Source organism: Onychomys torridus, chromosome 20 (genome assembly GCF_903995425.1).
Source record: "Onychomys torridus chromosome 20, mOncTor1.1, whole genome shotgun sequence".
NCBI lineage: Eukaryota > Metazoa > Chordata > Mammalia > Rodentia > Cricetidae > Onychomys > Onychomys torridus.
The window spans coordinates 13,314,663-13,335,889 of record NC_050462.1 but is presented as its reverse complement, the minus strand read 5'-3'; the positions used below and the strand labels follow the sequence as shown (position 1 = coordinate 13,335,889).

Here is a 21,227-nt window from a genome sequence, read left to right as displayed (position 1 = left end):
CTTAGTTACTCTTCTGTTGCTGTGAAGAGATGCCATGAATAAAGAATCATAAAAGAAACATTCAACTGGGGGCTTCCTTACAGATTCAGAGGGTGAGTCCATGGCCGTCATGGCAGGGAGCAAGGCCGCAGACAACAGGCATAGTTCTGGAGCAGCAGCGGAAGGCTACTACTGAGTCTGCAAGTTGGAGGCAAAAAAGAAAGAGACTGGCTCTTGCATGGGATTTTGAAACCTCAAAGTCCACCCCCAGTGACACAACTCCTCCTACAGGCCACGCCTACTAATCCTTCCCAAAACAGTTCCATCAACTAGGGCCCAAATATTCAAATATATGAGTCTATGAGGGCCGTTCTTATTAAAATCACCACACCCTGCATACTTCGCAGGACAGAAACGAAATAGTCAGGTCCCTTGTGGACCAGACCTAAGAGTCATGTCCTTTCTATGTCATGGGCCAGCACAGCTCCATCAATTATCCCTCATCCTTTTTATTGCACCACCATGAGGGTTGATCCCAACTGTACCCAAACTGGACATCTGAGTCCTTTGTGTCCTAGGTGAAAACAGTTAGGTTTTCACTGTCCTGGAGGACTCAGGTTTCCAGGAACCATGGGACACAGTTTTTCCAGAAAGGACAAGGGACAGTTTGGCATCAGGGCTTGCCATCTTATGTAAGAAGAAGGTAAAGTAGATAAGAGTTCCACAAGGTGATTTTACCTACGATGAAACAGAAAATCAAATATTTTGATAATTGGGAAATTCTATGTCCTGGGGCACACCACTGAAAAAGAAAAGGTGAGAACTACAAGCTGCTGGGTGTGGGGGTACAAGCCTGGAGTTCCAACATGCAGGGAGCTAGAGCAAGTGGATTATAGGTTGGAGTCCTGCCTGGGCTACAAAGCAAGTTCAAATAAGGAGATCCGGTTTCAGCCAAAAATAAACCAAGGTCTGGGCTTAGCCCGTAGTGGTTGAGCACATGCCTGGCATGCCCAAGGTCATGGGTCAGTTCCCCACAAGGAAAACACGGCTTCCTGTTTGGTTTATAATTGGTGGTGTTTTTCAGTTCTGCAGACTCACACTGTTAGCACAAATACCAAAGGCTGGGAAAAGTTAAAGGAACCTAGACGTCCTTCTTGTTTCTCAGGTAGGTGATTAGTGTTGGATCCCATGTAGCTCAACCAATTTAGAGGACAGCTTTGATCTTGATCTTTGAGTGACTATTTGTTTGCCTCCCCAGAGTCAACTGTCAGGAATAAAATAAAGAAGAACAAGTTGTCGAAAGCCTGCTACCTGATGCAGAAGGCTCTCTTACTGTTTGAGAAAGATGCAGACTGTGAAACTTCGTGGAAGTTGTTGATGGTAGTATTTCATCTTTCCATTTCTTCTTCTAGTCCTGACATTCACCTTGTGTTAAAACGAGTGCTTTGCTTATCTTTTAAAAACAGGGTTTGAGTTGGACGTTTGGTGGCGCACACCTTTAATCCCAGCACTTGGGAGGCAGAGACAGGTGGATCTCTGTGGGAAGTTGATGCTGTCTTGCCTCAATCATTTCATAATGCAGGAAGCAAGGGTTTCTGCCAGCAGTGGAGACGAGGATGTTTGGAATGAGTTGAGAATAGGCATGAATGATGGGAGAAGCTGAATCCAAGGAAGAGGCCTGGCTAGAACACTGTGGTTGGAGACCATGAAATTTTAGAAGCTCCTTCTTCATGGTGGTCTGATATATCCTGATATGATCTGTATAGCAGCAATGACAGCAGAATATTTGTCACAATGAAGACTTGTATAGGATTATTAATTTTTTAAACTGATGCTGTTAGGCCACAGAGTTCCCAGCTCCCTCTCTCAGAAGTCAGGCCAGGTTCCTTGCAGCCGTGAAAGTTGGCAATATAGGCTTTGATGGACTAAATCATAAATCAGGTGCTGTGGAGTTTTCTGCCACCCTCCAAAAATATGTGGAAATCACCTCTCTCCTTTGCTCAGGGAACTTCTCTGAAGGCTTCCTCTTTTCTTCTAGCTTCCCTAATCAATGTAGTCCATGGCAGCTATTTTTATGTTTTTGTTTTTTGAGACAGGGTTTCTCCGTGTAGCCTTGGCTGTCCTGAAACTCTCTCTGTAGCCTTGAACTCACAGAAATCTGCCTGCTTCTGCCTCCCGAGTGCTGGGATTAAAGATGTGTGCACCACCACCTGGCTGATGAACTATTTTTCCTACTCTTCCACTTTAAGATATTAAATAGTGGTATTCCTCTCCAGGTGCTTTAAGGGAAGGCCTTCCTTCCTTTTAAGGACCCAGCATGTTGTCTCTGGTATGACATACTATCCCCTCTTAATGCTGTCCTACCTCAGGGTCTGATCATGGCTTCCCATTTCCCTCATGGTCACGGGCCTCTCTCACCTAACACAGCTTGTAATGAAGAGTGATTGTGTCAGCTCCTTTTCTGAACCTGCAGCTCTCAGTCTCTTTGTTATTACAGGTAATAACTAAATGTTTACAGTATGAAAAAAAAAAAGTTCAGACTGAATAGGGAAGGAAATAAGGCATCAAGGTGGAGATTTTATTGTTATAGAAAAATCACAAAAGCGGGCGTTTCTATGAGATCCCATCAGAGACCAGAAATTGGGAGTCTGAGAAGAGAAGAGCTAGAAGGAAGCATTCGTGGTTAGCAAGCAGGCTTTTCAAAACTTGGACATAGACTAAAGTTGAACGCTGAAGGAACACTGAGTAGCCAGAGATGACAAGTCCCGAGAAGAGAGAACACTCCAGGCAGAGAGCAATGTGTGCAGAGTCTCTAGAGTCCAGGAGTCGTTGAACACTTGTAGTCTTGCCTGTCACTCACTGTGGGGGGCTTGGATGTGGCAGGGCAGGAGGAGGTTGGGGGAAGGATGGTGACGAGACCCGATGGAAAGGACAGAAGACTTGGAAGAGCTCTTCTTGTACAGCAGGCTAAGGGCTTTGGATGGATTGATGCTATCCTTGAGGGGGAGTCTGGTCTGGCAGTGTGAGGGAAGAGCTTTTGGATTTCCAGCATTTGAGTTGGGGGCGGGGATTGATGGCATATCTGAGCTGACAGGGTCAAGGAGCCTGATCCTTGTTGGAAGATGTCTGGATGTGTTCAGATCTGTTCTCTCAGTAGACACTTTGAGGCTGCGTGCTTAGAGGATGCCGGCACTCCAGTCTCATTTCTATGGAGAATAAAATGTAATTTCTTTAAAAAGTGTTGCTCTCAAGACTCATCTCACGTGCCTTTGGGGCCTGAGGAGATTGAAACCTTTGATGTCTCCTTCCCACTTCCTTGCTATAGCTTTACTTCCACTGAGGCTGGGGAGGGAGATAGTGGAGATACAAGGAGTCTAAGTTTCCATTTCTTTTTGTTTCCTAAGACTGTTTGAACTGGAGAAAAATTATGAGTATCATGTCCTCCTAAGATAGCCTCATGAGATGTGTTTAGAGGCGCCGTTCTTTATACAGGATCCCCAACAAGGGATTTTACTAGCTGGGGGCATGTTGAATATTTATTTTGAGGTCGGAATCTTGGGTAGCCGCCGCTGCTCCTCAGAGGCAGTTTCCATCCAAGTGTTAATAGTGTCATGATCGCTCCTCAGGGCACTCTCCTAAACAGCGATGTTATGACTCAAATAATTGTCAAACTTTCTTTCCTTAAAGAAGACAAATAAACCCCTTTCCCTTGGCAATCATTCTCTCCTGAAGAATATCACAAAATGTTTTACATTATCAGGGTCCTGTAATAAAATTGTCCCCAAGTCAGTAATGGATGTGCCACCTGATATCATAAACAGGTATGAAAAGCTTGGGTCTCTTAGGAACTCTTAAATAATTCATGCTCTGTTTTGGTTTTTCAAAAGTTTTCTGCCCTGTGGATCCATATAATCGGATCAAGTGTGATTCCAAACCCATTAAAAGTGAGCCAGTTTGTTGCCACAGACAAGGGACAGGCTGTTGATAATGTTAGTCTCCCAGATGGGATGAAGAGCTTCTTTTCTTGTTTGGAGGAATGCATTTATCCCACTCTCCTGCCTTGGCTCTTTTACTCTGTTAAAGCTCTGGCTTTGCAATCTGTGCCGTCCCTTTATAGGAGGGGATGGCACACAGCACCTCCACTGGATGCTTTTCTCCTTTTAGGTTGGGCAGCCACCATGTGGCTCATGTTAGTTCACTGAGGGGTCTATCAGAGGATGCTTCATGTCTTAGCAGATGATGTCTTTCACTGGAGAGGTTCCTAAGGGGTTTCAGGGCAGTGTTCCGTAATGCTGCTTCCTGCATTTCCCTTTCCAGATATCACTGAAGGAGGGATTACTTCCTTCCCGTTAGATATGATCAGGTAGAGCAAGGACGCTAAATCTGCAAAGGGGGCCTATTGATTGCTCCCTCTTTGGAAGCTGAACCTTCTTCCATAGCCATATGAAAAGACTGCAACTTTAGTGGACACACCCCAGTGGCAACCCCTGGCTGAGGAAAGGGAGTCTTCCTGTGCCCTCTGTGAGGGGATGGAGCTTGCAACCCCTCTATTGCTACACTTGCACGCTACTGAGAAGGTGATGACCCTGTTCTGCCTGTTCTGGGACTCCCCTGCCCCTCGATCCGTACTTCATTTTCTCTGTGGCTTCTGTTGCAAAGAAACTTCATTGCTGCATCTGCTTCTCTCCTAATGCCATCTGCTGGAGCTGAAGTAAACGGGCAGTGGAGATAAAAAACAACAGTGTTAGGACCCCCAACTCTCAGCCAAGGAGCACTGTGACTTAGCAGATTCGTTTTTCTTATCGGCACAGAATGTAGTTGTGTAGTCCCATTTTGGAACTATGAGAGCTATGAGGGAACCAGAGTCACTGGACATTCTAGTAGGGCCCCGGCTTCACTATTTCCAGAATTTATGTCTATGATTCTATCCTACGAACTGAACTGGCAGTGTAGAGTTTATTTCTTTTTCTTATTTATGGAATTCCAGCCAACTCAATCCTATTTGTCTTTCTTGAGGGACGTGTGAATTGTTTTTTTCCTGAGACTCTTTCAGTTCTTTATGTCTGTTCTGCTGCAGTTTTCCTTGTGGGAGGGCAGAGACCTTTCTGATTCTGACCCCTCTAATGAGCAAAGGGAGCTGGCAGAAGCCCCTTGGCCTGAGCACCGCCATTTTGACTCCAGACTCCATGTTACCTGCAGGGTGAAATAAAGTTCAGGTTCCCAAGCCCTGGGGGAGCTGAGAACTTTCCAGATGGCTGAACAACCTCCTCCCTAAACCACAGAAGTAGTCATTATGCATCTTTAGCTCTCTAGAAACAACATGGCTGTTCCCAGCAACAGAAGGAACAAGTGAATTGGCTGGACTGAAAGGCTCACATTGTCTATCAAGTAGCAATGATGGAAACCACAAGAAAACCCCTAATCTCTACATCCTGATTGCTGAAAGGTGTAACTGTGACTTGGCAACAAATGTCTGTGATTTTTATGTTTATAAAGCCCACTTCTGCCCCTGCTTGGGGCTGTCAGGAGAAACAAGGCTCCCGAGGCCTTGTCCTATGGCCCTGATCAATCAGTGACCCACTTATGTGGTGAATTGTTAAAATCTTTGGAACCCATAAGTGCTGTCTCTCTCCTTCTTTGTGACACATAACGGGCTAGGTGTAACAATAAGGTCATGGTTTAAACCCTGGGTTTCAAATACTGGCAGTGGATTTGGGCATAGTTATAGAGTAGAGAGTTTTCTTTTCATCTACCTTAAAGATACAGTGTAGTGAACTTTATCTGGTTTGCCTCCTCAAGGTTTTTTATTTTTTTTAATTTTATTTTTTTATTTTTATTTTTCCAGCTTAACTTTGCATTTCAATACAGTGGCATGGTGTTCGGAGTATATGGGGTTTGGGTTCTGGTTCTGCCAGAGATTGGCTGTATGCTCTGTGTTAGTGACAGCCTCTTGTCTTAGAATATTCATCTACTAAATGTGATGGTGCACAACTTTAATTCCGGCACTTAGGAGGCAGAGGCAGGTGGATCTCTGTTAGTTCCTGGCCAGCCTGGTGTACATTGCCAATTGTAGGCCAGACATACTACATAGTGAGACCCTGTCTCCAAAAAAACAAAAACAAACAACAAAACAAAACAACACCAGAAACAAACCAGTAAATATTTCTCTATTAAAGGGAGGTTCTTAGAAAGACTTGATGAAATGGTGCACATAAAATTCTTAGCTTTTGGTGCAGAGTAAACAGTCCGTAACTGTTAGCCATTATTATTATAATTGTTACCATTATTGCTCTGCCCTTCACTTTCAGCATTCTGTAGCACTTGGTTAGAATTATTATCTGAGCCTCAGCTGTATCTGTCATCATGAGATGACACATCACTTTCCATGCCTTCTCTTAGATTCATCTTTGAGGCCATATCTTTGATTCTCAGAAATATTCCTCGCGGGGGTTCTTGGGAGATGACTCAACCTACTTCTCATCTTCTTCCAAGGTGTGCCTCATCCCGCTGGGATCCGGAATGCACCTCAGGGAGGGCTCCCAGACAGTAGTGAATGTGGCACTCCATCCCCACCGCTTTGTGATACTTGTTTATGGACATCTTAACCATGCCCTCGGGACTGTGTTAAGTCTGTCCATTAGCGTTCTGATGCGCGGTGGGTGTCAGGCCCGTGTCAAATGTATTTAATGTCAGCCTGTCCTCATAAGCATTGGCACACTTCTCAAGAGAGGCACCTCTCATTTTCTCTAATGGAAACTATAGGCAGAGACATTTGCATTCACACAAAAATACTTAGGGCCTTCGTTCATGCAGCCCACGGATGCACAAATGGCCATGAAAAAAAAGCATGCTTGCTTCCTTTCAGCCCTGCTGCAGAAGTCCCTTTGCATTGAAGGTCCTGGTTAACCTTTTTCCTTGGTCAGCAAAGAGTCATTTCTTCCTCTAGGTTTGGCAAGCCTTTCTAATTTCCAAGGGCTATCCGGAGAGCATGCAAGGTTAGCTGTTTTCATCATCCGACATGTCTGGGAAACTAAGTTTGTGAGCTAAGACAACAGCTGTCCAGATTTTGCAGTTGTGAGACCTCGGTTTTCCAAAGCCTTGTTGTAGATAACACTCATGTCTTTATTGACACCCTTTCAAAATGGTGTACAGCTGCTTTTGAGACTGTTTTCCTTCTTGAGTTTTTCCGATGTTTCCTTCTGTATGGTTGAAGGTCTTAAATCATCCCCAGACACTTTCTCATGAATGAACCTTACAAGCAGCTGCTAGGTTTGTCTTGGTGAGTTAGGACTTTATTTTTAAAGATTTATTTATTATGTATAGTGTTCTGTCTGCACATATGCCTGCAGGCCAGAAGAGGGCGCCAGATCTCATTACAGATGGTTGTGAGCCACCATGTGGTTGCTGGGAATAGAACTCAGGACCTCTGGAAGAGCAGGCAGTGCTCTCAACCTCTGAGCCTTCTCTCTAGCCCAGGACTTCATTTTTAACAAGCATTAGTTTGCCTTCAGTTCTGTCATGGAATTTATTTGACCCAAATCTAGGACTTTATTTTGGACCTTTCTTTCACTGCTTTTTGATACAAACTTTGGTATTTCTGCTAACATATTTTAAAATGGGCCACAGAATCGGAGTGAGGGATCTCTTCTTATATTTTTGGTTGTGAGCCTAGCCTTTAACGGCTGAGCCATCTCTCCAGCCCGGGATCTCTTCTTAAAGTTGATCAAGACATAGCGAGAACATTTTATTTATTTATTTATTTATTTATTTATTTATTTATTTACTTATTAATTATGTATACAGAAGAGGGCACCAGATCTCATTACAGATGGTTGTGAGCCACCACGTGGGTGCTGGGAACTGAACCCAGGACCTCTGGAAGAGCAGTGACTGACTCCAAAGAGGTAAACAAAGCACTCTGCCTGCCATCAAGGCATTCCTAACAAGGCGTGGACATTTGGGTACACAGATAACATACAACGCGGTACCCACTGAAATAAAGTCAGTGAAGATGAGTAGGGAGGGAGGCCTGAGAACATGGGGTTGTCATGGAGATGTCAGTGGAGATGATGCTTGAGCAGGTCTTGAACCGGCAGAGAAGATGTGATGCTGTCTGGAAGGGGGAATTGCATGGGAGTTTTTACAGGTTTAGGAGAGGTACGTGAGAAAGTAAAAGAGGAGATGGGGAGATACAGCCAGAAGACCCGTTCCTGACCGTTACAGAAACTCCTGTGTAAAAGCTTGCCCTTCAGTAGATGCTAGAGGTTGTTCTGAAAGTCAAAACCAGAAGCCGAGGAGCCCAGAGATGGAGGAGAAAAAAAAAAGACTTACTTGTTACAACAGAGAGCAGGCTGTTGGTCAGCTGCAGCGGGTTGGTTGGTTTGGGAAAGGAGTTGACGTAAAATTACCCTTCAGAATGAGCTTTAATAGGCAAGTCTGCCTTGTGATCACAGGGCTGTGATCAGACTTTGAGGTTGGAGAGAAGCCAGGAGGGCATTAAGGGAGGTGGAACATCCTAGCAGAGGAAGCATGAAGTGGCTTGCAGGGAGAGAGACGGTCTTCCCTTAAACAACACGGAGAGGTACCTCATTAGGAGAGACCGCGTGAAGCGGTCTGGTGTACAGCATGGTAGGCGTCCTGAAAGGAAATCCTTCAGATCCCCTGCACACAGGATGTTTTCCGACTTTGAGAGGCTTTCACAGGGTGTGGGTCAGAGGTTCCACACCAGAAAATTTATCCAGGCCTCGTCAGGGGGCTGAGGAGTCTGATACTGGGGAAAAAAATAAGCATATTGCAGCTCTGAAGAGAGGTTGCTCAAGATGCAGCACATCATGACGCCTCCTCTAGTCGCTGTGTCCCAGAGAGCATGGCTTGACTTCTGTGGGAGGATGAAAGGCAGCTGGAGAGCCTGTGATGTGTCATTTCTCACTCTGTGTCAGCAGTGGCTGACAGCTCCTGATGTCCTTCACGGCATTTGTTCATGGTCTATATGTTCAAGCCCTACTTCTGGATTTTCATTGTGCATTAGTGATGGTTCATCCTGGCTACTATGGGATACACCCTGTTCTGAGGGAAAGAAAAGCAAGGCCCTTCTGAGCTGGCCTTGCTCATGGCTAAGACTTGCGACCTGTGAGTGCAGAATTGCGTCCCAAGCCTCGGAAAAGCAGAATTTTAGAAGCTGCGTCATTGCAGATACATTTCAGCTCGGCTAGTGCTTTCAGAGCGGGGTGCCAAGCACTCAAATAAAACAGGAAAAGGACGAGTTCATTTTCATTTTAATGCAGGCCAGCCTTTATTATTTTAGGAAGAACCATGTCTGAAACTCTAGTCTTAGAATCTATACTTATATGGGGTGTTAGTTTGAGCAGTCAGCTTTGAGCAGCAGTCTGAGGCATATCCAGTCTTTTTTTCCTTCCTTCCTTCCTCCCTTCCTTCCTTCCTCCCTTCCTTCCTCCCTCTCTCCCTCTCTCCCTCCTTCCCTCTCTCTCTCCCTCCCTCCCTCCCTCCCTCCCTCCCTTCCTTCCTTCCTTCCTTACGTCCTTCCTTTTTTTTTTTTGGTTTCTCTGTGTAGTTTTGGAGCCTGTCCTGGGTCTCGCTCTGTAGCCCAGGCTGGCCTCGAACTCACAGAGATCCACTGCCTCCTGAGTGCTGGGATTAAAGACATGTGCCGCCTCCGCCCAATCGTCCAGTATTTTCTTTATTGAGCTTGAAATTCAGGTCTCCAAATGGAAACCTCAAACTCTACATATCTCCTGTAGGAGAAACAACATGGATGTCTTATAGCAAAATGGGGGTGCTTGGGACTTGTTAGATAGACTTTCAGCCTTCTTAGCTGCCAGAGCTTCTTTACTGCATTTGTTACTGGGGTAGAGCTTCTAGAATACAATGGAATGGTAGCTTTCCGTCTCTTTCTGGGCTTCACTGGAAATTCCTTTAGTGTTTTATTAGGAGCACCAAGACTGCCATTTTAGTACTTTGTCTACTAACTAAACTTAATATTTAAATGATGCTGAGGATTTTTCCTAGTTTATTGAGTTTTTGGAAATTCATGGTATATGTTTAAAATGTTCAAATATCTTTAAAAATAGTTATGAATTTTTATTTTATGTGTATGAGTATTTGCCCAAATATAAATATGTGCCCATGTGCACACAGAGGCCAGAGAGGGCATCGGAAGTAGAATTATAGGAGATTGTGAGCCAGATGGGTGTTGGGAACAAGCCTGGGTCTTCTGGATGAATGAACTGCCAAACACTCTCTCTAGCTTGCTTAAGTATCTTATGAAAGTAAAGACAAATATGTTTGGTTTGCCTGTGATTGTTGAGAGCAAAATATCACTATTATTTTTTTAACTAGCATTGTTAGCATTGTTAGGAAATTTACACATCTCTGCTGATGCAGTTCATCTGGATTTTTAAATACTGTTTAGATCTGAAAGTTAGCTACTGTCTTTGTAAATAACTGTTTGAAATAATGATTGCTTGCCTTCAGAATTAACATTTTTTCTATTTTAACTTCATCTTAATGATATAAACTCTTAATGATATTCCTTTCGCAAACCACATGTATCAATACTCACATTTCTTGAGAGTCACACTGTAAGTTGTGTTAAGGGTAGGCTTGTGGTTTACCAGTATACATGCAGGTGTCTGTGGTAGGAACTTTCAAAGCATAATTAAGTATGATGATAGCTAGCCAGAGGATTTTAAGTAAAACATGTCTCCTATTAATATATGATGGTTACATTTGCCCATATGCATCTGATTCCATGGATAAGGCTCATTTGGCAGGTTTTTTTAATCATCCTGCAAAAACCATATATATGTGTGTATGTGTGTGTGTGTGTGTGTGTGTGTGTGTGTGTGTGTGTGTGTGTGCGTGCCTCTGAGGCTCTAGAGATGGCATATAGAAAGACAGCGTTTACCACAAGGGAATTCTACAGATGTAAAGGCGGCTCAAGCTCCCGAAATGTATTTTCTATTTTCACACTTCGTTCCAGGAAGCATATGCTTTAATTGAGAAGATTGAAGCAGAGCAGAACACCCTATATTCCTACCAGAAGTACCTGGAGAGTTCAAAAACAAAGAAGAGCCGACTCCCTCCCCCGCCCATCCTGCTGGCCCGAACCCACTGCTCCGTGACTCTGAAGCCTGCTCCGTTTATTTCAGACGTTAAGGTACGGTGCCCTTCCCGAGGGCTGCTTCACGCCATGCGACGTGAGTGCTCTTAAGACGGTAATGACTCCCATTATTACCCTTTCCAGCACCTGAATAGTCTTATTTATAAGCACGGAGCATCAGATCAGTGTGTTCATGTCTTATCTACACTTAATTTATTCATGATATCTTTCCCTTTATGAGTTGCCCTCTAAAGCTACCTCAAACACGCAGTGAGGAGAAACAGTAGAAAAATACTCCCTCTCGGTGTCTTTGTCACAGCGACAGCACTGTACGCTGGCAGTGAACTCAAGGTGGAGGGCTGAAGGCGGTCAGAGGGTAGTTGGAAGAGGATAGTTCCTCTGAGAGCCGGTGCTGGAGACAAAGCAACGAGATATGGGAGTCTGAAGGCGGTGGGTCTGGCGCATTGGTTCTCAATCTGTGGGTTACGGCCCCATCCTATAGTTACATTACGATTCATCGCAGTAGCAAAATGACAGTTATGAGGCAGCAAAGGAAATCATGTTATGGCTGGGGTGGGGGGGTCCCCACAACGTGAGGGGCTGTATCGAAGGGTCGCAGCGTTAGGAAGGTCGAGAACCACTGCTCTCGAGAGTCTGTGTAAATTCACCTCAAGTCGCTGTAGAAACAAGTGACAATCCAAATGTCTCTTCAGTCCCATTTATGCATTTGTTAGGATGAACCTCTCCCTCCGTCGCTGAGTCCCAGAACTCGGCCTAAATGGGAACCACACTTGGGATTTCATTTCCTAACAAGGCCCTGGCTCCAGCTAGTTTATATTTTAAATATTACTCTTTCCTCTTTAGATGCACTTTGATGTTGTACTACAATGCAGTCCTATCTTTGATTATCTTTAGGGCATTTTGCACGCAGAGACTTTGAAGTCAAGCACATTTAAGTTTAAAACCCCAGCTCCACTCCTTACTGGCAGCCCAACTTCAGAAAGGCCAAATACAGTTTGAAGATTTCTTTTCATTTGTACAGTGTGTTGATCGTGAAAAAGAAGCTGAGCTAGGGCTGGAGATGTATGTAGCTAGTAGAGAGCTTGTCCGGCACTTGATGTCCTTGCTTTGTCCCTGGGGCCACATACATGAGGTGTGGTGCCATGTGCCTTTAATCTCAGCACTTGGGAGGTGGAGGCAGAGAGATCAGTTTGTGGTCATCGCTGGCTCTGAATTAAGTTCAAGGCCAGCAGGAGACCCCGTTTAAAAAATAAATGGAACTAGCCAGGTGGTAGTGCCACACACCTTTAATCCCAGCACTCGGAGTCAGAGGCAGGTGGATCTCTGTGAGTTGGAGGCCAGCCTGCTCTACAGAGCGAATTCCAGGACAGTCAAGGCCACACACAGAATCCATGTCTTAAACAAACAAACAAACAAACAAACAAAAATGAGAAAGGAAATAAACTGAACTAATATATAACATGCTCCACATATTACCTGTTGACTTTTTGCTACTTTTGCTAAGCATCTGTAATAGAGTTTATCTGAACAATTATTGGAGTCACAGGCTGTGACTTTGTTTTGTGCATTGTTTTGTGATAGTCTCCATCAATTCTATATAACGAGCCTTTCTAGGAATGTCTGTCGGCTGTCTAGTTCTGTGTGAGTTAAGAGGCACCGAGTGAAACATGGCTGAAGTGCGGCTCATTCCTGAGTGAATTAGATGGGTGTGTGGGTGGCCCTTCTTGAGAAATGTTGTCACCTCCATGTTGCTTTGTTCTTTGACATTGGGGGAGTAGAAAGAACATCATTTTGGGAGTTCAGCCTTGGAGATTTTGGAAATCTATGCCAACAGCTTTAGAAAATTAGTACAGAATGGGGGATATGGGCTTTACTGTTTGTTTTCACATATTTTGGTTTAACTCAAACTCTAATTTTTTGGTATTACTATTTAGCGAATGTTTTATTTTATATTGCTTGAACATAAGACATTAGCACCTCATATTTGACCCGTATCTCTCGTGCTTTCTAATGGCACATATACATTAACATTTATGTAAATTACTCATCAGCAGAGCTGGTTCAGGAAGGTCTGCCCTTCACTTCCCCTTCGTCACCACTAGGTGGTGCTGTGGGCTCGTGTAAGTTTGCTGGTTGGCGGGTTTGGCCATCTTTTGTTTTAGTGAAAACTCTTCTTCAGGCCTTGGTTTCATTAAAATCTGTTTCTATAGCTGCAAATGCTAATGTTACTTACATTGTCTATAAAATCTTATTTGCAAAGTTAGTGATTTGTTCACACCGTCTCTATTATGTAGATTCTAATTACACATTGCTTCCTCGTGTTACGCAAACTAGGAGCAAAATAAAAAGACAAAATCTGCCTGTAAAAATGCTTTTGGAGAGAGTTTGCCCTCTAGATTCTGGTTTGTGTGGTATAATTTAGAGCAACAACAAGCTGCCATACAACACAGTCTTTCCGCCCTCCTCCTCCTCTCCCCCAACGGAAAGCGTACTCTATTGTATGGGTAATCAGGAGATGTCAAGTCCGTTATTTTGGTGTTGGTGTTTTGTGTTCTTCCAGCCTGCAGTTCCTCACCATTCTTTCTTCTCCCTCTCTTCCTGCTCATGTTGGCTGGCACCCTTAATGAGTCATACATGTCATAATAACCTGAGAAGGTTTCTTTGGAAGCACAAAGGGTCAGACATTTGTAACAGAAAGCCCCACTCATTGAGCTGGGGGCCTCAGGTGGCTTGGCTATTGACACTTTTAGAACATGGTCGATTCTGTACAAACTGTTCTTTTAGAAAGTGGCTGAGAGTGCAATCAGGGTGAGAGACACTCACACACCTTAGACTCCAGGATTAGGTCAGGTGCTTTGAAAATGCGGCGTGGGTCTTGGTGCCTCATTCTCCTGTTTCTCTACCCTGTTTCTGTCACGTGGACGTGGCATGTGAAAAGCTTTTAAATGGTGACCTCTGTTCCCGTCTAGTCCTGTTCTGAGTTCCTCAAGATGACGTCGTCTTTGGCATCCACTTTTGTTATCTGTTTGCTCCAAGGCAGAGATTTTGTCTCTCTGCATCTCGGTTCCCATGGCAGTAGCAATTCCGACCCAAAGGGATGCGGTGAATACTCATCACGTATTTTTGACAAAGATGCCGAAGAAGACACAGAGTGGAGAGAGGGCGGCCTCTTCAGCAAACTGTGCCGGCAGACCCTGGAGAGGCAGGAGATCAGAGTCTGGTCTCTGGCTGTAAGAAATCAACTCAAAATAGGTCAAAGAGCTTAATAAGAGATGAGAAACTCAGAAAGGGCTGCCTCAAGAGGCAGGCACAGGCTGAATGTGAAGAAGACTTTGTGAAAAGGACTGGGATAACTCAGGGAAAAAAAGAGCAAGATTTGATGATTGGAATTTCATGAAATTAACAACAACAACAACAACAAACCTCTGTACAGCCAAGGGAACAATCCAGCGAAGAGAGGATCTGCAGAATGGGAGGAAAGTCTTTGCTAGACGTATCATGGACAGAGGCTTCATGTTTAGATTATACAGAGGACTTGAAAGGCTAAAACTGGGACAGGAGATAGCTCAGTGGTTAAGAGCACACACTGCCTCTTGTAGAGGACCCAGGTTCGGTTCCCGGCACTGGATCCGGTGTTCACAAAGGCCTGTAACTCTAGAAATGAACAGACAGTTCTCAGAGTGGAAGTGGCCAACCGTCATATGAAAAGTGTTCACTCTTCTTAGCCACTAGGGAAAACCACCCAAACCAGTGTGGAGGGACCCCATCTCACCCCAGTTGGGATGCCAATCATTAAGAGAGCAAATAACAGCAAATGCTGGTGAGGATGCGGGGGTAGGGGCCGTGGCGGGGTGGGGGCGGTGGCGGGGTGGCGGGGTGGGGGGATGGGGGGGAGGGTGCTCACGCACCGCTGGTGGGAGAAGGGGGTCCTCACACACCCCTGGCAGAAATAGAATTAGTGCGTATTCCTCCCCATGGTGAAAATCAGTGAGAAGACTCCTCAGAAAACAAAAACATAGCTACCATGTGACCAAGTTCTATCCCTCCTAGGTTTGTGTGGACACCACAGAGGTGCTTACACACCTGTGTTTTCCGCTGTATTCATAATAGCTAAGTTATGGAACCTGTCTAGGTATCCATGGATAGACAAATGGATGAAGAAAACGTAGAACATATACACAATGCAGTTTCATCCAGCCATAAAAAGAATGAACTATATTGTTCTTTAGGAAAAAGGGTGGAGGTCACTATATTAAGCAAAATCACTCGGACCCCAATAGACAAATGTTGCGTGTTTCCCTCATTTTCAAATTCCATCTATTGCGGAGACGCATTAAGTTGTGCATGTATACAGGACATGTCAGCAGAGGGGAGGCTGGGGAGTGAACGAGGAGATCAGAGGAGGGGGAAAGTGAGCATGTCAAAGTACTTGTACTTGCATGAAAGTGTCTTTATGAAACCCACCATTATGTAAAATGAATGCGTGCAAACGAAAAGGAAAGTATATGCCATCTTACTAATGTTACTTAGCGCAAGGAACTGCTCCATTAACAGCAATTAGAGTAGGAAAAATGGAGGCCTGGGAGGGGATGGCTCAGTGGGGAAAAGTGCTTGCCAAGCAAGCCTAAGGATCCGGGTTCGAATTTCCAGGACCGCTATAAAAGCCAGACACACACAGCATGAGGGTTTATGATAGCAGCGTTCCTATGTGGTACAGGGAGGGTAGGATGGGGGAATCTCTGGAGGCTTATGGGCCAGCTAGCCTGTTGTTTTACGTGGAAAAACCATGTTTGTCCTCTAACCTCTACACACACACACACACACACACACACACACAGATGGGAGAGCGAGACTATGAATAGCATTTCAGTCTTGATTGTCCCAGGTAAGCAAGCCCCACATTTGCTGTTCCTTTTGAAAGATGACATATGGACATGTAAGTTTAGATTTCATAGTTTAATAGACGAGCAGCTACTGTTCTTGTCGGACGGTGATTGATCTTGCTGCATCCAGACAGGGGAAATGAAGTGCAATCAGGCCTCCGCTGACGGCTGTCTCTCTCCTTGCCAGGTGTCCTGGTACCACATCCTGGGGTGCAAAGCAGGAGGGAGCTACAGCAAAGTAAGACTGAACAACAACCACCTCCCCAACTCAGGAGAAGCGGTATGTCCCACTCCCTGCCACGAGCCCTTACCGAAGTCTCATTAATGACAGCCTTGTGTGTGTGTTCTCCCTATGAAGTCATTAGAGCGGAGAATTGACACTAATTCCAACTCGCGTCCCAACTAAGATCCAGCGGCAAAGGAGAAAGGTTGATCCAATTATGATTTAATAGTCACACTGCCGTCATTTTCTGAGTTAGAGCTGAACTGTTTCCGTCCACAGATTCCAGCTGACGGCAGAAGCACCTTTGAAATTAAAGGGTTAGAAACGAATGAAAAGTATATATTTGCCATCGCTGCTTATTCCGCCAATGGGAAACTCATCGGCGACGCGGTGGGCGAGACAACGAAACCGATCCTCGTTTACCCGCCTCTTTCTGCTGTCACTGCCCGGATGTACCTGACGCAGGTAGAAAAGATGGCGGCTATTTTCCATCCTCTCCCACCCCCTTTCTTTCTATTAAGCACTTGCTAACTGATATCCGAAGGAAGAAAAGTCATAGTCGACATCCCACAGTGCCTGTGATACCTATTTTCCATGATTGCAGCTTATTCATAAAACACAAACCGTTGCTTCCCTTATTAGTAAATTTGCCTTCTCATAGAACATTCCCCCCCACCCCAGTATGAATGTAATTTTAGACGTTTTGGAAAATACTACAATGCATATACATAAATGTTATCTGTTACTACCGGAGTTACCCTGGGGCAATGTTGTCAATGCCTGGTGACATTGTTGGTTGTCACAACCCAGGAATGCTGCTGCTCTCTTGTGAGTAGAGGCTAGGGATGCCGATAAGCAGCATCCTGGGTGACAGGACAGCCTTCTGCAACAAAGAAGTACCCACCACATGCTGGGGATGCAACTCAGTAGTAATAGAATACTAGCCCAGCATGCACAAGGCTATGGGTTCAATCACAAACATTGTAAACAAAAAACCAAAAAAACACAAAATATCAGTAGAATCTGGATGATAAACCCACATCCAGAGAGAACTCTCTCTCTCCATGCAATTGTGTATGCATACAATATACACATATATGTGTGAATTTCTATATAGTATTTTTAACCATACATACTATTTTACATGGTATTTTCTCTTTCTTTCCTTCTTTCCTTCCTTCCCTCCCTCCCTCCCTTCTTCCTTTCTTCCTTCCTTCTTTCCTTCCTTCCTTCCTTCCTTCCTTCCTTCCTTTCTTTCTTTTTCTTTCTTGTTTTTGGCTTTTCAAGACAGGGTTTCTCTGTTCTGGCTGTCTAGGAACTCACTCTGTAGACCAGGCTGTCCTTAAACTCAGAGATCCACCTGCCTCTGCCCCCTGAGTGCTGGGATTAAAGGGCTGTGCCATCACACCCAGCTGATATTTTCATTTAATAGATTATTTTTATTTTTGTATTCCATTAGAAAATCTCCTATGAAGTACTCTTTAATGATTCTATTTTATTGAATTGTTGTTTTTTAAAAACTAAAATATAGTTATATAATTGCCTCTTCCATTTCTTCCTTCCAGCCCCTCCCACCTACTCTCCCACCCTGTAGAGCTCATGGCTTGTTTTGTTTAACACTCTATTGAGCCTTGTGGACATGTGGTAGTTTCCTTAGTAATTCCTCACTGCTGTACATCTAGATACTTTTCAGTACTTTGTTATTGTAAAAAAAAACCCCTAAAATATACATATATTACTGCATATAAATCTTTAACTGCACCCCTGGCTTCTTTTCCAGGATAAATTCATAGAATGAAACTTATCAAGTTAATGGAACCAGATAGACTCAAGCTCAGATTCAACCTCCTCACAGTAGCCATGTGGTACTGAGCGAGTGACTTCGTGTGTGGAGGGAGAGCAGTGATAGCATGTCCATAGGTCTCAGGAATGTCAACGGAGTTGCATATGTCAAATATTTAATGATAACATTTTTCTCACAGTACGCACTGAATAAATATTATTATTATTGTTAGTTATAAATACAGTCATGATTAACCTTCTTGCTGAAATAGCTGTTGTCTGACTAAAGATGTGTCACTCATGAATAGGACACCAGAGTGACTCATGGACCTAGGTCTGAAGTATCTAATTTTAAGTCTATTGTTGGCTATAGAGTGGATGGCTTTCTAAATTTTATCATATTTCTATTGTGCTGTGCTATTTTTCTTTTAATAGTTGATTAGCATTATAAGCTTAGATCTCACAGGCATTTTATATGATCATATTTTTCAAAGAAAATTAAATTGAGAGAATTGCTAAAATTTGTCTAGCATTGGTGTAGCATGTCACACGGGCTCACAGTTTTCTAGTATTTTGATTTCTTTAGAACCTAATATATTCTCTAATTTGCAGCTATGGAGTTATTGTGAGGACCCGAATATTTCATCAAGACCTAATTTTTCTCTCGGGAGTGGTTTGACTCTTGGGTTCCATTTGGCAGAACTTCTATCTTTAGTTAATAAAATGACGTCCAGACCACACTGCTGGTATAATGAGAAGCGCCATAGCAATGACCCATGTCTCCTTAGTGACACTGGGTCTATAGTTCTCTAGGTCACTCAAGATGGTCGACGGGCATTCTCCCACAATGCCAAGGGGCTAAAGCAGACATTGCTCACTTATTAAACCTCCTTAATTATTAAATTTGAAGATTAAGTGGTTATATATTCTAGGCTAATATAAGCTTTTTTTTAAAGTGCAAATTTGGTTTTCATAACAGTGGCTAGTTTTTAGTTTCAGGACAGCCCTGTACATTAAAATGCATTATCATGAGTATTATGAAGTAAAGGTTGAGCTATTTCCCCAAATGCTTCTGGTTGTCATGGCCTTGGGGGGTTTAAGTTGTGCTGTTATTCCACATTACTCTATAAACATTAATAAAGTCAGACAAATCTTTAACAAGTCTTCCACTAATGTAGAACACTAGTAATTTTGTCTGTTTGGATTTTGTTTTTTAAAAAGGAATCCTTAGAATATAATATTTGTGAATATTCTCTCAATTTTGGCTTCATTTTTGTTTACCCTTTGATACAATTTCTCATATTGTAGTGACCCACAACCATAAAATTATTTTGTTCCTACTTTGTAACTGTAATTTTGCTACTGTTGTGGATTGTAATGTGAATATCTGACCAGCAACCCCTGCAGGGGTCACGACCCACAGGTTGAGAACCACTGCCTTAAACTTTCTTCAGCAGCAGATGGTAAATCTGATTCTTGGATCAGCTCCTGTCTTTTTGCACCTCTGTCCACATTCCAGAAGCTCAAGTATCGGACATTGCTTTGTGCCCACTCTGAGAGCAGCGTCACTGTGGACCCCCCCACCCCCATGGCTTCCCTTCCCCTCTTCTGTACACACTTCATTCTCTTTCTGTTTTCTCTTGTCTGGGCCTGAGCTGGTGTATCAGCAGGTCTTCCTGGTGAGATGCAGTGGAGTCTGAGGACGGAATATGGAGGCGTTGTCACAGTCCCAATAGTGACACTAGTGAGGGAAAGTGTTGCGCTTACATTTTCCCATTTCACAGGTGAATTCGTTAGAACTCACTGGTGGGTAAAGGGTTCCTTTTGCCCATTAGTTTAAATCTGAAAGGAAGAATTATTGGTGATTTAGTTAGTGTCAACTGTCCGCTTGACAGAGCCTAGAATTACCCGAGAAGAGTCTTGGTTGAGCAGTTGTCTTTATCAGGCTGGTCTGTGGATGTGTTAGTGGGGGTTTGTTCCGATTATCTTGATTGATGTAGGAGGGATCAGCCCACGGTGGTTGGCGCCTTTTCCTGGGCAGGTGATCCTGGGCTGTATAAAAGAAAGCTAGTGGAGGGGGTACCAACCAGCAGTGTTCCTCCATGACTTTTGTTCTGGGTTCTGTCTAAGGTACCCTCTGACTTCCCTCAAGAGGGACTGTGTGACCTGGAGATGTAAGCTCGAATAAACGCTGCTTTCCTCAGAGCATCTTACCACAGCAACAAGCCAGGAAGCTAGAGCAATGGGTAAAAAGTTAAGCACTGCCCCTTAGGAAGTTGCAGCTCCTCTCCCTCTCACCCTCTATCTCCTCTGTCCTTGCTCCTCTGTTTACCATGGACATCTATTTATGTCTACTTTGCATCAGGCTCCATGCTCCATGTCATCCTTCCTTCCTAGGAAATGTCTTTTTTACTCATCTGGATGGTCACCAAGTGGCGAGCCTGCGTAGATAATCTTACTTCTGGATTCCAGCCAGTCCTCATTGCACACACTAGGGAGCCAGCCTAGCTCGGGCGAGGCAGGTGTGGGCCCTGGACGGCTGTGGGGTCAAGGCCACATTTCGTACCTTTGATTCTCTCTGGACACCTGTTTTGTTTTACTCTCTCTAAAGACTGACTTTGTTTACTTCTCTACTTTTTGAAAGGAAAATAGCAAATTCCAGCAGGCACTGGAATTTGAGTCCAAATTCCTGAGAAAGGGTCTGATTGGTTCGTTTGATTTAGGAGAGTCTGAATTAACTTCTGTGTTTCAGTACAGATGTTTTAAGTCCACTCTTCTTCCCTATGCTGTCACATCTGGGCAGTCTGATTGGAAGTCCTCTGAGCACCGCCCCCCCCCCCCCCCTTTGTAACAGCAAAAAATTCCAGTCTCTCAGCCGGCATGGACTTTCCCCAGATTCTCTGACTCTAGAGCCATTTAGTCCACTTTTACCCAAGCCAGTCCATACCTGCTGATGCTTCCCTTGCCCTCCCTAGGAGCTTCTTGCAAAAGCGATCATGCTTTTCATCAAATTCTTCTATTGAGTGTGTTATTAGCCTTGACATCAGAACTAAACTTTGAATGAAGTCCATCTTGCTTTAGAAGCGGCTATGAAATACCCTGGCAGTAAAAAATGTCATCATATATAGTGAAAGTGCTTGACATCCTCCTACTGGAGGAGAAGGGCATTTCCAGAAAAGCGTGGTTTTTAGATTTAGTGAACAGAACATTTCTGAGTACT

The 21,227-nt window shown here is 44.0% G+C and overlaps 1 protein-coding gene across 1 annotated transcript in view; it reads left to right on the top strand.

Annotated features, from left to right (window-relative positions):
• Cfap54 (cilia and flagella associated protein 54) overlaps positions 1-21,227 on the top strand; it is a 286,067-nt gene that overhangs the window by 55,590 nt on the left and 209,250 nt on the right. The window contains exons 18-22 of the mRNA XM_036170056.1: positions 1,064-1,144; positions 1,238-1,359; positions 10,979-11,155; positions 16,190-16,282; positions 16,505-16,690. Coding sequence (XP_036025949.1) covers positions 1,064-1,144; positions 1,238-1,359; positions 10,979-11,155; positions 16,190-16,282; positions 16,505-16,690 — 659 coding nt within the window. The remainder of the gene's footprint in view (positions 1-1,063; positions 1,145-1,237; positions 1,360-10,978; positions 11,156-16,189; positions 16,283-16,504; positions 16,691-21,227) is intronic.